Source organism: Coturnix japonica, chromosome 38, assembly GCF_054131305.1.
Source record: "Coturnix japonica strain WE chromosome 38, WE-NBRP24, whole genome shotgun sequence".
Classification (NCBI taxonomy): Eukaryota; Metazoa; Chordata; class Aves; order Galliformes; family Phasianidae; genus Coturnix; species Coturnix japonica.
Window position 1 is genome coordinate 3,182,562 of NC_140700.1, and position 17,486 is coordinate 3,200,047.

Genomic DNA, 17,486 nt, shown 5'->3' on the forward strand with positions numbered 1-17,486 from the left:
ACATCGATCTTAAATTGGCATTTTAAACAAACCAACTGCACACAGTCATCAACAGCAAATCACTTCTGGTCACACACTGAGAGCTGACGTTGCTGCTTACTTAAACCAGCTTGGGAGGCACCACCAGTGCCTGCTCTCGCTCTGCAGCCTATGTTATCACAACAGGGAAGGGCACCATTTTCCCCCTTCTGAACCATTTCCCACAACTGGGGATACACGTTGGATGTCCAAACTCTAAAGGCCAAATATCCCATCTCCCAACTCACCTCCTTCCAGCCCAGCTGGGCTGCAGCATCCAGCCCATAGAAAGCATCTTTAACCTGCAGGCACAAGCACAGGAGCTGGTCCTTCATCTCACAGCACAACAGCTGAGTGGGACCAAGCAAATCTTTGTTATAAGCACTCAAACACCCAGACCTGCGGCTGGGCAGATAAAGCATCTGTCAGGTCTTAAGAGTAGGGAGAAATCTGATCAGCTATCCATCGTTTTAAGTACAGCAAGCAGGGATGCAGCAAACCACCTCCCTGCCAAGCTGCCTCCTATCCGAGGGATAATCACAGCACTGCTCATAGCCCCCTTGACCACCGTGCTGTATTATTTCTGCTTGGTGGCTCAGGCCAGCACGACGCAACGCCCGCGGTGCCAGCACAGCCACCTCCCACGGCTGGCTTTGATGTGCGGTTTCTGTTTCTCAGGTAACAAGACAGAGAAATCTATCCCCGTTAAAGCTCAGACCCCCTCCTCTGTGCAGCTGGCCAATCTGACGCCGGGGATGGTGTACAAGCTGTGGGTGTTCCCCATATGGTCTAGCCCCAGCGAGCACTCGTACATAACCTTTACCACCAGCTCAGGTGAGCAGGGCTGCGTGTCCTCTGCATGTCACTGCGACCCCACGGGTGGCACCGGCGTGGTGGAGGGAGGGTATCAAGCAAAACCCTTAAGGAGCCACCCAAGCATCCTCACTGCATTGAACAAAGGGCAAAAGGAAGGGGTGAATCAGGGTGAGGAGCACGTGCATGCACCTCGTGGCACTGTGCATGGGTCGGGGATGGCATCACAGGCACACGTGGTGCAGGCAATGGCTCTACAGCTCGGTGAAAGGCAAGGTACGTTCCCTCAGCAACTTTGCATTTAATTGCACAAGCAATTTTCCAGGCTTATCACCTCAGTGATTTTTAGAGCTTCCTAATTATGGGCTTCCTACACTGCCCACTGAATGCCACTGAAGGAGCCTTACTGACTTCCACAGGCACTCAATCAGGCTTTATGCATTTCTAAAGCATCCCTGTTGACACACGATGAGTGTCAGTAAATCACGACGCCTGGGTTTCCCTTTGTGTCCGCCCGTGGGTTGTGCCGTAGGAATCTGTGTGCAATGCTGTCCAAGCAGAGGGCTCAGCTCTGCACAGCAGCTGTGTGAGCAGCACCGGAGCAGCCCACGCTGCAGTAGGTAGAGGCTGAGATTTCAGAGAACTGAGATTACTTTGCTGAGATCTGGCAGCGTGATGGAGAGCTGAAGCAAAAAGCCATATCTCAGGAGCAAAATGTTCGCTCCTAGCAAAGGAAGGCTGCAACAGCAGCAGCTCTCCCCACCTTACTCCATGCACCTGCAGCCCATGTGCTAGCAAGGCATTGCTCCATCAAATAATTCCCTGGTGTGCTAAGCAGGGGCAGAGGGCAGCTGTTGGTAATCCAGAGTGTCCAACACTACCCAGTGCTGATATTGCCTCTCCATGAGGATGTGCAGCACCCCCAATTTCTGCTTGCAGACTGACTCAGAAATTGCCCCCAGGCTGCAGCCCCCTCACCCATACCATGCAATACCCTTCTGCATCACTGCTCCCCAGCTTGGACCCGTCTCTTCTCTTCTCTTGCTGCTTTTCTCCCACTTTGGGTGTTAGGTTGGAGGACCACCAGCACCACGGGGCAGGAAATCATTAGAACAGGAGGTCACCTCCTTGGCTGATTGATGCAGGCATGGCTATCTGCTGTAATTTATGGGTTTCTAGTGGTGTTACTGAGACAATGCACAGGGACCACCCAACCCTGTCCCCACAGCTCCATCCCTGCCCATTTTTCACTGCTAGATTCTGCTGAGACAGGAGCTCAGCTCCCGCTGACAATCACACGCCGCAGGGATGCTGGTGATCAAGAGAGCCCTGTTCATTTTGCTTGTTGGTTGTAATGTTTGCCAAATAGCTGTTCTTCAGATCGAATGCAGATAAATAAGAGGTCCAGGCACACCACGCCTTCTCTTCTGCTTAACTTGACAGCTCAATATCCCAAAAGAGCTCTTCCCAATAGTAAATGGCATTTAAACTACAAGTATAGCTTAATGCAAAGACGTCTTCTAAATACAAGAAGGAATGTAAAACGCTGAAGGGGGATCTAAGCAGGACTGCAGCTAGCTGGGCTTCACTCAATCCATTTGCTTCACAAACGTGACATAAATTTTTTGCTGGTCTGCTGTCAGAATACAGTCAAGCTTTGCTATTGGCGTATAAAGCGCGACTGTTGGGTAACACGTTTTCTGCCACAAGATTATAATTACTTTTCTCTTAAATAAATAAATAAGTGAAAAGCTGCTGCAGTTGCATTTCAGATCGATAGCTGTTCGATGCCACAGCTGCTTGCCACTATTTACCCTTGGCGTCGGCCTTACATTAACACAAATCAGAACGCTCTCTCTGACAGCCGTGTGCTTACCCTTCTCTTTCCAAATGCTGCAATGACAGTCACTCGTTTACTCCAGAAAAAACCCAAGATTGCTGTGACTATGATTTGTCGGCACGTGTTGCTTTTTGGGGAAGGATGGCAATGAATGACACCCCTACCTTCATGGCATGCAGTGCCACAGTCCTGCTGCAGGATCCCCTCCATGCACAGCTCAGCCTTGGTCAGCATAGAACTCACCCCTTGGGAGCTTTGAAGAGCCCTTCATTCTCCCTTGGTGCTGCTTTCTGCGCAGACCCCACCAGGGCTGCTAAAACCACCTCCTCCCATTTCAAATCTCTCCAGTAGGGCTCTGTTTCTCTTTCCTCCTCAAGCACTTGAGTTAATTGAATCCAATTCTCACCTCCTCTCTGTTCTAATCTCATTCTCTCGACTACAAACAGTCCATCTACACAGCTCAGGTTGTTTTAAATACCGAATGTGGCAGTATTAAAGGAAAAAGCAATAAAAGAGAGCCAAGGCAGCACCCTCCCACCCAAAAAGCAGCACCGAGTGTTCTGCATCCAACATCATTTCTTTAGCAAATGGTACTTTCTTGTCAATCTCATTCTCCTCTTTTATCTGCGATTTCTTTGCGTCGTGGTTTGGCTGCAATTATCTGCTGACAGCGTGGCTCAGATTTCATCTTAAGGAAAGCACCTGTTATCTCAAGTCTGTTTGGAAAGAATGAGTTTGGGAGGAATAATAGGAAGCGTACTGAGTGTGCTGTCCAAGGGCTCACTCTCTGTTACTGCTCCCGGTGCAGAGGATGGTGGGTTTAAATCCAATTATTTCAAGGCAGCTCCACAAGACGGTTGCGTGAGCTGCCTCCCAGGTCTTGTTGGCTGGAGTTGACTCATCTAATTAAACGAGGCAAAGTCTGGAAGCAGCAGCACATCCCTCCCTAGAACTCCACAGTGCGAATATCAGGGAGCAGCAGCAGCAATCCCATTGTTTCAGATTGCTTTTTTGGCACAAAGAAATGCTCCATCCTTTCCATTTGGGGCAAACCCCCCCACACTAAACCCCTGATTTGATCCCATCCAGCTCAGAGCTCCCTTACTCCAGGAACACCGCTCTATCTGCTTCACAGCCTGGTTGCTCTCAGCCCCCCACTGTGCTGAAGGTTATTTTCTCCTCCACTCTGTCTTGCTGAATACCAAGCGTGTGTCAATGAGAGCCCGAGAATGGCAGCTCGTTGCTATTTATAGGAGACAGATGTGCCGGTCTGACCGCACACAGGCATTGCACACAGCATGGCAGGGCATGGCTACAGGAGCAGAACACCTCTCCTTGCTCAGTGTCACACCCAGCAGCATTACCACTCCATGGTACAATGACATCCCAGCATTCCCAAACCACATCTCAGCAACCTGGGACATTCCTTGAGGATCTAGTGGTTGATAACCCTGCACATGGCAGGGGGTTGGAGCTTGATGATGTTTAAGGCCCTCCCAACCCAGTCTGTTCTATGATTCTATGACCTCCCAGAGCTCTGCACCTGCTGCTTGCTCATACATTGGCCAAGCTATGCACGCCAGGATTGCATCTTTATCTTTGAGCACCTCGATCCCAGACCTTCAGGGTTGCTTTCAGGCACAGGATTTGCGAGATCAGCTTCTTTTGCCATTACTTTCAATGCCTTTTCTCACCAGTCTCTGCTAGGTTTTCCTTTACGCTGCGACCCTTCGCTGTTTGTAGCCCCTGCTAAAATGCTGAGTTGACCCACCATTAAAAAAGCCACAGATCCCTGTGCTATGGCGTCAGATAACCCAGAAAACACACATACACACACACAAATGCAGTGCTACAGATAACGTGGACTGAGTCCTGGTCATTTGTTTCTCCCTGCTGTCCTGACCTCCCCTTAGAGCCTTTTCCTTTCTCCGTTTTCCTCCCAGCTTACACCAAGAACCACGTGGACATTGCGACCCAGGGCTGGTTCATCGGGCTCATGTGTGCCATCGCTCTCCTGGTCCTCATTCTGCTAATTGTTTGCTTCATTAAGAGGAGCAGAGGAGGGAAATATCCAGGTAAGAGGGCTGCAGGGCGAGCCTTTGTACTGTCGGCTTCAGAGGCAATCAAACTGCTGCTCTGATACATGTGCATGATTTCAATCACTTTCCCTTTTCCATAGTGAGAACACTGTTATTAGTGGGAAGCATTTTAGTTAATTAAAGGGTGGGCAAGGGCTCTGTGCCGTGCAGGGAGCCGAATGCTGCTGCTCTGTCTGACCCCACCTCTGCTCTGCAAATCTACTCAGCCACATCCAGAAAGAGCTCTCTGTTAGACAGAAAAACAAAGCTCATTAAATTTTTGCAAGGCAAAGACAGCACTTAGGAAAAGTCAGTTTCCATTGTGTGCCAGTACCCGGGTGCCACTGCAGCAGGAGGTCTGGGGAGCAGCCTGCAAGCCCACCCAGCTGCACTCAATTCACCTTCCCTATTAATGGGGATGCTGGGGATGTGTTTGCTTGCAGTGCGTGACAACAAAGATGAGCATCTGAATCCTGAAGACAAGAATGTAGAAGATGGTTCATTCGACTACAGGTATGCTCCCTGGCATGGACCCATAGACCTACACCCCCCATCACAGCCCTCACTGCTCTCCCCCTCTGCTGCCCCACGGAGCCACACAGCCTTCTCAGTTATTTCTCCCACCTTTCTCCTCCTGTCTCATTTTCTCTGCAAGTCCTCTGCCAAAGGAAACGTTTCCTAAAGCTCCTAAAGCAATGAGTTGGCTGCAAAGGTTTGTACCTGGGTCAATCCAGGCAGAGCTGGCATGCTGTGACTCAGGACACGGCTCTTACAAATCACACATGGAAAAGGTGCTAGAGTGAACTCCTGAAGCATCCTGTGGATACCTCAGGGACATCACCCCATAGCTCAGCCTCTCTCCTGCTCATAAAGGAAGAAGTGTCCAAAGTCATGCTAAGAACAGACTTGAAATCATGCAGGTTCACTCACCCAGGGTCTGCCTGGCTTCAAAGCAAGGCTTTGCTCTAAGGTCCCCAGGGCAACCCTTCTCAAACAGCCCTTGGAGTGCTGAGCAGTGACTCTGCCCAAACCACTTTGATTCCCCCCACCTCCAAGCAGCCCCTTTTGAGTACAAAGTCATCCTGGTTGGAGCAGCACCCATTTTTCCTCCTGGAAAAGCTCCTAGGATATTTCAGAGAGGGATCAGCATCCCACAGCTGTTTCAGTGCCCCCGCTGCTGCTTGCCTCTAGGGAGCAGGAACAGGTAATGTGTCAGGTCTCATTGGATCGCCCACACTTGACAGATGACAGGGATGTTTTACAGTACACCCAGTTTGCCCTCTGAGCACCTACTGCGTGCTCTGCCTTTTGCTAAAGAATTTAAATGCACCTTTCCATCAGAGCTGGATCCACAGCCCAATTAGTCTGGTGGGAGTTCTTCCTCCTGACTTCAAAACAGGGGTTAATTAAACCCTATGTCATTACCAGCACTCCTAGCATTACGAATTGATGCAGCCAAGATGGGAAGAATTTACTTACAATTCAGTGAGGGATGTAACAACTCACACGTGTTCCACCAAAGACTTCAGAGGGAGCAAAATGAATAGGTTTGCCTGCTCACGATGCATAAATGAAAGCAGAACAACTGCATTCCTCAATGCCATCCCATTTATACAGTTAGTAGCACAGTAACTACATTAGGTTTTTCTCCTAAGGATATCACAAGACCAAAGCTCCCCAGTTTTCCAGTAGAGAATACAAATATACATGAGTGGGAGCCCAAATAGGTACATTCTAGGAATAAGTCATCATTCATCATTGCCATCCATACAATGCAATGGCAACACCTTCAAGCTATGGATAAAACCACTTAGGACAGAAAATAATAATTTGATCAAGAAAATCTACCACTTATTTCCATACTTGGGCCAACCTACAATGCAGCAACTCCTGCTTAGCTGAATCTCAACCTCATATTGAGAGCCCCACTGCCATGAGCATGCAGAAGATAGAAGGGCAACAAGAGCAAACACAGATATCATTCACATAGGAGTGACCAAAGAGCAGGAGTTGGAAAGGTCCTGCTTTGGGTTTGTGGGGTTATTATCCATAGAGCTGAGGTTTTTGCAACATTGCTGGCATGGATGTGACCCTTGCTCTCTGAGTTGTGGATTTACCAAATCAAGACAAGATTTCTCCCTGTAACAGCTGGATTCTGTACTTACATCCTGCTGGGTAGGGGGATGGTGTGCCTGAGTGCAGTGCTGATACCAAGCCCCAAGATGCTCTTGCATTTTCCATCAACATCCCATGAACTAGATGTGGAAAAAAAGCAACCAAAGAGAAATAGCAAAGCAGACCCTGAACTCTGCCCCTCCATCAGGAACAGAAGTGGTAGGAGGTTCTCTCAAGGAGGCAGAAAGGAAGGTGAACTTGAAGGATTGATATGAAATGCTGTTGGCTGATTAAGATTCAAAATGATTGCGATGCTAGGCTCAAGGAGGGTAGCAATTAGTATTTCAAGCAAGGACAGGATCTGAGCTGACGTGAGTTCTTCATTGGTTTCCCTCCCCACCTCCACATAGCATGTCTGATATGCTCTCATCATATCTCACGTCCTTAATGCCCTGTGCATGCAACTTTCAAATCTCTGCAGCCTATAATTAAGAGATACTGTCACATCTTTCTGTTCCACTAACAGAATAATGGTTTTCCTGGGCAGAGGCTAAGCTGAGAAGCTTATTTTCAAAGCAGGAGACCATTATCCTTGGACAATGTTCTGTGCCAGTGACTGTGCCTCATTATACCAAATGTTTAAAAGCTGCACGTGGGGGGAATCAACCAGAAACCCGGGCTACTGGGAAAGTTGAGTGGTTTTACCTCCTGGGATCCATGCAGCTCTGGTTCAGGTTGGGATCTGGTGGCACACCCCAATGCACTGTGATCAGCAGCAACCAGGTCAGGAGACACAGGGTTGCCCCAACCCAGCATGGGGAAGCATAGGGTCAACTGTTGACAACACCGTGCACTGATGTGACCCCAGCATGGAAGCCCAGCAAAAGGATAGAGGGGATGCTGAGCAGTCCCTTCTCCCAACCCCTAGCCAGCATGTTGTTTGTCCCCCAGCATGGCATTTGTCCCCTGCAGCTTGTGCCTGGCCCAACACAAGCAGCCTAGCCTCTGCCAATTGTGTTCTCCCAGATCAGCTTTCCCAGGGATGGGACTCCTCCAGATCTGTCCAATTCCATTGGCTCCATTTGGTATAACGAGGCAATGAGCTCCATGAGGAATGCAGTGACTTTTCATTTTGGTTTTAGCACTGCCCCTGTAAATGCATACCTCATCATATCTCTCTCTGATCAGGCTCTTTCTGCTTCTCTCTGTTTTATTCCCATTCTTTCTTCTCCTTTTCACCTGGTCTATCCACATGGACCATGAAGGTCTCTTGAAAGGTAGGACCACGTGCTGCCAGAACTCCAGCACATTTAGCTTTTTTTTTTTTTTAATTACTCCTTTTTGCAATTTCTTTCTTTCATAGCTGAAAGCCCCCCCTGCCCATCCCGTCCCCATTCACTCGCCTCTACCTAACACTTAACTTTAGACACAACTCCTCTACCTCTCACTGGGGATGAGAGTACCCCTGTGCCCATCAATGCATTTTGCTTGGAGATGCTCCATGGGCATCACCAGCCAAGTCACTCTCATCCCAAACCGATCCCTAATGTGTAGTGGGACCAGTGGATGCTGACAATGAACATGGGCAGAAGGGCTGGATCCTCTGCATCACCCCTCGGCACCCTCCCCCTAGCTCCATACTCCCCTCATCCCAATGATTTAAGCCACTCAGGATGGCATTTCCTCGATGGATTTGAGCTGGGTGCTCTGCTTCTTTAATGCACCCATCAGCAAATCCCATAGAAATCCATGTTAACAGGGTTAGAGTGCATCAGAGTGCTGATGAGTATCTGCTTCGCCCTCCTAATGTACTAACAGGATGAGCAATGTTGGAGAGAGGTAAAACCAGGGCAGGCAAGGGAAATGCACTGACGGGAAGCTCGGAATTGTAGAGCCCACCTTAGGGAAAACCTGGCTCTAGATCCGAGTTCAACACAACCCACCCCAAATCTTGGGAATGGGTATTTCAGATCAAAGGATCTGGTTTTTGCCACTCTCTACTTGACGTTAATTGGGCTTTCTAACTGCTTGCAGGCTGAATTCTCTTCCCCCTAGAAAGGAGCCACTTACTAAGCTAACAAGTTATTATTTATTGAGATGCCAAGTTAACACAAGGCCTGGAACATTAGTTTTGTATCATTGCTTAATTCACAAAGCGCTGATGGAAGGAAACACGGAACAAAAGCTGCCAGTTGTGCCGTGGGATACCAAATTCGTCTCCCACTGCAGAGAGCTGATCCCATCAATTAAATGGCACAAAGAGATCCAATGCCTTCCCTGGCTGCTCCCATCACTAAGGAACATTTTTCTCCTTGGTCCAAGCAAAGCGTTCCCTGTTCCCCTCACCAAGACCACGCACCGTAGTGTGGATGCTGCTTACCCAAAGGGCGAGTCCTGAGATGCTGTTTTAATGAAAAATGGCCCCAAAACTCAAGAGGCTACGGGAGGTTGGGGTTTTTTTTTTCCAAAAAAGCAAACAAATGAAAAAAAATAGGCTGAATCATTTCTTTGATTGATGACTCCGCGTGTACAGCTTTGAAATAGCCCCATATTTTTTATCAATTTTAATAAAAGTCAAGAACAGAGTGGACTGCCATGCAGGGGAGCAAGCCTGCTGGGTGCAGGACTAAACCAAACCAAAATAAATAGAGACAGGAGTATGAGGGAGAAAAAAATGCTCAAGGTACGTAAGCGACCTCTTCAGCTATATTATACAATTTGCATGCTGAATGTAGGCTTAAATACGAACTAATGACTAGCTGATATGAAAATTAATTTTTATATATAGCAACCCTCTCATCCTCAATGCAATACTATCTTTATTTATGAGATACCAGTCTTTGCCCTCCAGAGAGAAAACAGCTTTTCCCCCATCTTTTTTTGTTAAAAGGTTTCTTTAAAAGATTGTTTTTTGTGGGTCAGCCGATTTATTTTTCAGTGACCTGGCTTAATCTTTCCAGTGAAAGAGAGAAAAGGATAAAGAATTGAGCAAACAAGCTTAGATGCTCAGAAATAAGCTTGGAAAGGTAAATTCCCATGAGTTTCAGGAGCTGCACAGAACTTGGCATCCTGTACATGCCCCCTCGCAGTGCTTTGAGTTTTCCCCATTGCATGGAGCTGTCTAAAACGATGTGTGTTTTCACAAGGAAAGCTGGGAACAAACCTCACTTAACCAAGGTTACACCAAGGTTGGGTAAAATGCAGGGAGAAGGAAAGGATGCGAGCAATGACAAGGGAAGGATATTTATCATGTACATCCAGTTGGACTGCTCTGAGCAATGTATGTCATACAAATAGTTTAAGAAACATTGGGACAATGCTCTCACACAAGTGTTATATCTTTTGGGTAGTCTTGTGTGGAGCCTGGAGTTGGACTCTGTAATCCTTATGGTTTCTTTCCAACTTGGGATATAATGCGATACGGTGATTCTATAAAACTGCTTCCTAAAAACAAGAACCACCAGGGCTGGGCTATCAGAAATCCCAACCACAGCACAAAGCCCAGCCATGGGCTTCCTTCATGGAGGCCATGTGCCCACCTTGGGTTTGCACCAGGCACCCCATGACCTGCTGCCTGCACTCAGTGCCTTCCTCCTGCACTCTCAGCTCAGCACAGTCACGCACTGGATTTATTTTTGAATATCCAGCCCTTGGCTTTTATCCCTTGCAAGCCCCACTCTCAACCCTCATTTTGTCTCTGTCTACCAGCGATGAAGACAACAAACCACTGCCCAACAGCCAGACCTCCCTGGATGGCACGATAAAGCAGCAGGAGAGCGACGACAGCTTGGTGGACTATGGAGAGGGTGGGGAAGGGCAGTTCAACGAGGACGGCTCCTTCATTGGCCAGTACACAGTGAAAAAGGACAAGGAGGAGACAGAAGGCAATGAGAGCTCGGAAGCCACGTCCCCAGTCAATGCTATCTACTCATTAGCATAGTGCAACGCAATGGGACCGTGAACAGCTTATGGGGCTTGTAGTGGCTGGAGGTTAAACAGCCACCACCGCCACTGCCTCTAACTCAACATACAAATGAAAACCAACCAATGACACACACAAAACAAAACAACAAAAAAAAAAAAAAAAAAGAAAAAAAAAAAAAAGAAAAAGGGGAAAAAAATAGGAAAAACATAATCCAAGCAAACAGGCAGATCAGGTAGCTGCCAATGCCATCTTATCCTTAGCAAACAAGTAAATGGCAAGGACTCCCGAGGCGTGGATGAGTTGTAGATGTAGCCAGAATCAGAGCTGAAGCGCAGGGATGGAGGGATGCAGGAGTGCTGTACTTGGCTCCCCATGTCCTTTTTCTTCTTTTGGGAGGGAGTTTAAAGTTTTGGTTTGTTTTTTTTTTAATTTTACATTTGTAGGAAGGTTCCAGATAATGGGGGGTGGGAAGGAAAAGGGAATCTGGGGGAGGAAAAAGGGCTGAGCAGAGCAACAAGCCTATTGAAAATGTATGAAGGAGAGTGGTTTCTATATGGGCAACGCGATATTGCATTACAGCAATGTCCATTCTCATGCAGCACCTTGTCTACAGCCTCTTCCAAACCTTCCTAAAAGATCAAGCAGCAACTGAAGCTGAGAAGTGTGGGTCTCCAACACTGTGGGACAGAGCCCTGAGGGCCACTAGGCCCAAATCATGGGGACCCCAGGAGGATGAGGAGCTGCTGGAATGTGCTGCAGTACAGCTAAGAGCTACTTGCCCACCAAGGCTGGCTCACCGCATCACTTGCCTGAGGAAGCACAGGCAAAACATTTTGTTTCAGCCTTTGCTTTGTAAGAAGATGGGGGAAAATCCCCCTCCCCAGACCATGCCTGCTTTCTTTTAAAGGCAACTCCATAAATCTTATGTAGCAAAGAGAGAGTGGAAGCAGGACCGGTACAAACAAGGGATGAGGGGACCAGAAACGGCTTAAGAAACAAAATGAAAGCCACCAACCACTCGGTCAGGCTGAGACATACTACCTGGGAGTGGGGTGTGGGACCCCAACTATTGCCCTGTACACTGCTCCAGCACATCAGGGACATATGTCCCTCAGGAACAGCAGTGGGACACCGAGGTCCCCCCAGCAGCAGGTATGTGCCAGGTTGGGCATTCTCAGCTAAACCCTTATTTCTTACAGTGGCCTTTCCTCCCCCATCCCCCTCAATCAATCAGCCTGGAGAGATGCTTCCACATGCACGGAACTCGCCTCTGCTGTTCTTTACATATCAAAACCCCACGCAATTTACATTCAAGCCTGGGAAACACACTGTAACAAAAGCGTCTCGTATAGGAGTGCTCCTTCACATGCCTTACACAGCTTCCAACGTCCCACGACGTTTAACAAACTGACACTAACCCCCACCCCGCTTCGCTCCCCAACGCAATGGCCTCGGGGAGCAGTAGGAGTATGACGCTGGACAGGTCCCGACTGGGAACGCATGGATCCTATAGAGGGTAGAGTCTTAGTGGCCAACGCTGTGTGTGTATCCTCCCACTTCCTGCACTTTTGAAACCAAAGGTACCTTTGCTGAGAAGAGATCGGATTCCTTCAGACGTCGAATGATGTTAGGATGGATTTTTTTTCTTTCGTTTCTTTCCTAAGGAGGAGGGTTTTTGTTCAGCTTAATGGATTAAACGCAATAGGATTAATGCAATTATTCTTTCGGCTTTCGAGCTGGTTTGCTACGAAGACATATCGCTAACGAGAACATTACTAATAGGGATTGCTCAGATGTACTTTGCCACATTCTTGAAGCTGCTAATGGCACAATGATCCTGCACTTTGGGGAGGAGAGCCAGGACCGGGTCAGCATTAACAGAGCAAATGGGAGAGAACAGGATGCAAACAGACAGCAGGTGGGTGACATGCACCTCACCCCGACCCCAACCTTACAGCTGGGGCTCCAGGACAGCACAGGAGCCATCTGCCAGGGTCCTTCCCAATGTCATCTTGTAGGGTAGGGCCGCATGTGCTGCTGTTACCCTCCATGTAAAAGCACTCATGCAACAGATCCATTCCTGCTGCTTCCACCACCGGCTTCTCTAAGGAAAGCATCCCCAGCCTATCCCACAATTGCATTTCAGTTCTTAAGCAAACCCATTAAGCCAAACATAATGCAGCTCTCAGTTATGGGGCTGGCTGCTTCCTGAGCACACAGCTGTCTGTATGTATGAACCTGTATGGCTTGGAGGGAAAGCAACCTGCAGCCACTGCTATAAAGAAGCAGCTTCTGCTGTGGGAACTGGGAGCCTTGGGTACCACACAGCATCCCCAGCCCTCAAGGAGGTATCAGTCCTGGCAGCAGGGCAGGCTGTGCCATGTGTCTGCTATGTGCCATTTATATTAACACTGGTGTTTGTGTCCTGCCATTAACCTCTTTGCATCTTGCTGTAAGCTGGGCAGCGTTTACCCTGCAGCTTTTCCATGCTTGCCCAGTGCACTGTGGCTTCAGTGAGCCCCCAAAAAGGTCTCACAGAAACACTGACAAAGTCTGAGCAGCAACTTCCTTGTGATCAATCAGGAAAGGAAGGCAATGAGGACCCAAGAATGAATGGTTCAGTGTAATTTTTGTGGGCTTGTACTTCTGGGGGTGTAAATTTACTCAAAAATCAGAAGTTATAGTAAAATAACAACAACAATAACAACAAAACCTATATCATTTGCAAGTTGCCCTGAAGTTTCAGCAGGGACAAGCAGAGGGCTGTGGGGAGGCTCTGTGCCAGCCTCAGGGCTGGGCCCTGCAGTGCCCATCAAAGTGTGCCCATCCCTATAGGAACTCTTGGAACAGGTCGCATGCTGGCCACCTCTTGTACAGAAAATGCATCATGAGGATGAAAAGCAGGGAGAAGCATACACGTCCAGCTGGTGCCAACCATGGAGCACAGGCATGGGACAGGAGAGAGTGGTTGTTGCTTTGATGCAATGCTGATACTGATCCTATTTTCCCTGAAGCGATGTTGCAGTGAGGACAAAAGTGCTGCAAGAAGCACTGAGAGACAGTACAAACCTTCCTGAAACCCTGCTTGTGGAAACACCAACAGCCCATCCCCACAAGACCCTCACACAGCACAGCCTTCTTGCAGAAGAAAGTCCCTGCAAGATGGCCACTTCTGCCTCCAAGGATAGAACTGGCAAGGCAGAACAAGCTGCTGTGGGGTTGGGGTGAGGGCATGCAGTAACATCCCTTGCAAGTCCTATTCATCTATTCTACAACCCATCAAATCCTTACCTCATCCATTCATCCTGTATCTCATCCATCCATCCCATGCTCTCCTCATCTCTTCTGTACTTCATCCATCCACCCTGCGCCCTATTTATCCATCCATCCCATAGCCCATCCATTCATCCTGGTGCCCATCCATCCTTCTATCCTGCATGCACCATTCTGTATCTCACCCATCTCATACCTGCCCCATCAGGCCTACTGCCTTTCCACCCTATAGATCCACATCTATCCACTGCTTCCCCTCAGTGCAGGTCCCAGCAGAGCTGTGCCCTCAACCTGCAACATAACATCAACCGTACCAGGCTCAATTGTGTACTAGCAGCAAACAATTTCAGTTAAGCAATAAAAATAAACAAACCATGTAAACGTAAAAATAATAATAATAATAATAAAACCAACCCACCCACCTCCTATTTCTTGCACTAAGACCTGTTTTATTGAAGAGAATAACAGTGAGTTTCTGGTCCTAACACAACGCCCTGCTGCACCAGCAGCTCCCCCTGCCCAGCATCACCTGTCTCTGTGTCCTTTGCAAGTGGGCATCAGCCTTTGGTTGTCCAACACAGATCAAACCCTGTGTCAAACCCAACTTCTTCCTTTGCAGTACAGCGTTCTAAATGTTCATTTCTTCCTCTCTCGTCAGAAGGAAAAATATTGGACTGTTTTTGTTTCCCTTTAATTTGTAAATATATCCTCATCTGTCCTCTCTGTAAAACCACCTGGTTGGTCTAAATATTCTATGTATTTATTTGCCTTTTTTTTTAATGCAAAAAAAAATCAACACCTTTGCGTTAACCCACTTGTTTCAATGAGAAATGTATATCCGAAGCTGTAAAATCAACACTTTACAGCAAGAAGAGCTATGGACTACAGAAAAAGCGTTTCCTATAAGGACTTATAAACTGACTGCATGAGAGATGAAAGGAAGCCAAAATACTCAGATAGCATTTGGTTTTTGTTTTTTGAATCACTGTAAAAAAAAAAAGAAAAAAAGAAAAAAAAAAGACTGGGATTTTTTTTGTATAGAGAACACTAAACATATAATAAAACATTGTTCAAAACTCAGGCGATGCCTTTCCTTCATGTCCATCAGCTTTTTGGCCACTGATGTTATCCCTTCCCCAGCCCCATCATGCCCACAGCCCTTCCCAATGAAGAACCATAGAATCACCCAGGTTGGAAAAGACCTTGAAGATCATCAAGTCCAACCACAGCCTAACCACAGTACCCTAATTCTACCAACCTTCTGCTAAATCATATCCTTGAGCACCACATCCAAAAGGCTTTTAAATACATCCAGGGACAGACTCAACCACTTCCCTGGGGAGCCTATTCCAGCGCTTAACTACCCTTAAGAGCACAGCTCAGAAGCTGTGATGGGACACAACAGGGCAGGTTGATGGTGGGACTTGAGGAGCTGGGGAAGGTTCAGCAGCACTTCACCCCAAGCCATCCATAGATGAAGCATTTCCCAGGCCAGAGAACCCTGCAAGCTCAATGCAGCAGTTCCTGTGGCTCAAAGCAAAGAGACAAGACCTGTGTCTTCTCTAAGCACATCAGGAGAACATCTAATACAGAGGAATAGACCAAAGTACAGACAGCCCCACAGAGCACAGAGGAGCTGAAGCAGGAAGCCTCCATGGTCCAACAAACTCATGAGAGCACCAAGGTTTAACCCAGGTGCCCACAGCTCCCAGCAGAACTCTGCATTTCCCGTCCCTACTCCAGGCTCTGAAATGCTCTTTGCTCCCTTGTGCAAAGCCTTGACGAGAATGGGCTGGAGGAAGGGGGAAAAAACACAAAGCTATTTGGCTAATGAAGATGTAATTGCTGCAGACCTCACTAAGAGGATGAAAGTATTACTGCAGTGCTGCGGGAGGGGGGGCTTTATCTGCCCCCTCCCCATCCCTAGGACAGCACCGGGGAGCAGAAGCACCTTAACTTGGGGCAGGAGAAGTCCCAGAGTGTTTGGGGTAATGGGGACAACAGCCATCCCAATCCCTACCCCAAAGTCCTATGGGATGTGGAAGGATGGGGCATGAATAGCACTGAGCATTGCAGTCCTGGCACAGGACCAGCAAGCATCAACACAGAGCAGGACCTTTCTGAACCAGGTGGGCTCAACCAGGAAACATTAAAAACGTTCTTTTATCCACCCTGAATGCTTTGACAGATGCTGGCTATTCCCATCACTCCTATAGGAAAAAGTGATGTTATTGCCCAGAAATGAGTGATAGCAGCCCCATCCCTGTGATCAATACAGGGGAGATATGCACACATTAGTGCTCAGCCCTTTTTATGGCACCATCACTACACCCACTTCTTCCCTGACCTCAGTGGGACACAGGTCGATGCTGACAACCCCAAGTTGCCTCAGAGGGGCAATTCTACCTCCAGCACGTTATCCATTACCATCACTAAGAGCTCCAGCAGCACTGGGAATGGCCATGGGAACCCTTATGGAGCTCCCCCAGCTGCTACAGGACAAAGCCCCAAGGGGTCACTGATACCCCAGATCCAACCCTTGGGAGCTGTGGGATCAGAGACATGAAGGAGGGGGGCAGGGGATAGACAGAAGACCTCTGCTCTGCCTGGAGATGACAGCAGGAAGGGCTGTGTCCAATTCTTCCTTGTCTCACCTCAAAATAACTGCTGAGAGCAGAGAAGGGGACAAGAGAAGGACAGGTGGAACCCACTCTGTCTGGCCAGAGGAGTCCAGACCGCTGGAGCTTTGCCAGTCAATAGAGATACCGATGCCTTAATTACTCCTCTGTAATTGCAGGCCATTAACCTGCGGACAGCCCAATTGCTCATTGATCTCCCTCCATCATTAACAGACCTGGGAAGGAGGGGAAGCATAGGGAAGCCACTTCTCCCACTGCTCTGCTCTGGATTTGCCCCCCAGCCAAGCACAGACTGGGTGCTGCTGGAACCTTGACTTGCTCAAAGCATCATTGGGAGGTCCTGGTGTGTCACTGTCATATCCCATAGCATCACCCTCCCAACATGTTCTTCAGGTCCCACTTCTGACAGCCACGCTTGTCTCAATGGAACTTCCCCAAATGTTGCTATAAAGCAATTCCTGCAGCCTGCACATAAACCCAGTTACGTACACCTACAGTTACACACATCTTCAGGCACGGGGGAGTGAATATATATAGAAACACTGCACGGGGTGGCTGTCCCCAGCAAAGCCCTGCAGCTGGGGATGCACCCACCCCATAGAGCTGGGATTTTACCCCCCAGCCCCACACCTGCTCCAGCCCCATAGGGACACGTTTTTGGGGCTCCTGAAGTAGCCGGTTGAGCTGAGCAGCCCGGAGGGCTGAAGCATGCATTATGCATCATGCTGCAAGCTGCTCTGACTGGTCCTTGCACTGTGGCAAGTGAGGTAAAGGCAGCGGGAGAA

At 48.4% G+C, this 17,486-nt stretch overlaps 1 protein-coding gene across 37 annotated transcripts in view; it reads left to right on the forward strand.

The window, feature by feature from the left end:
- The window catches only part of NFASC (neurofascin), a 70,923-nt gene extending 55,781 nt beyond the window's left edge, over window positions 1-15,142 (forward strand). For 20 of the 37 annotated variants that reach the window (XM_085526784.1, XM_085526789.1, XM_085526790.1 and 17 more), the window contains 3 exons: window positions 4,615-4,746; window positions 5,193-5,262; window positions 10,573-15,142. In XM_085526784.1, coding sequence (XP_085382910.1) covers window positions 4,615-4,746; window positions 5,193-5,262; window positions 10,573-10,804 — 434 coding nt within the window. In that variant the 3' untranslated portion in view covers window positions 10,805-15,142. Of the gene's footprint in view, window positions 1-696; window positions 853-4,614; window positions 4,747-5,192; window positions 5,263-10,572 lie in introns of all 37 variants that reach the window. The other 17 variants (XM_085526771.1, XM_085526785.1, XM_085526777.1 and 14 more) reach the window with 2 other exon arrangements.
- Window positions 15,143-17,486: the final 2,344 nt, after the last annotated feature.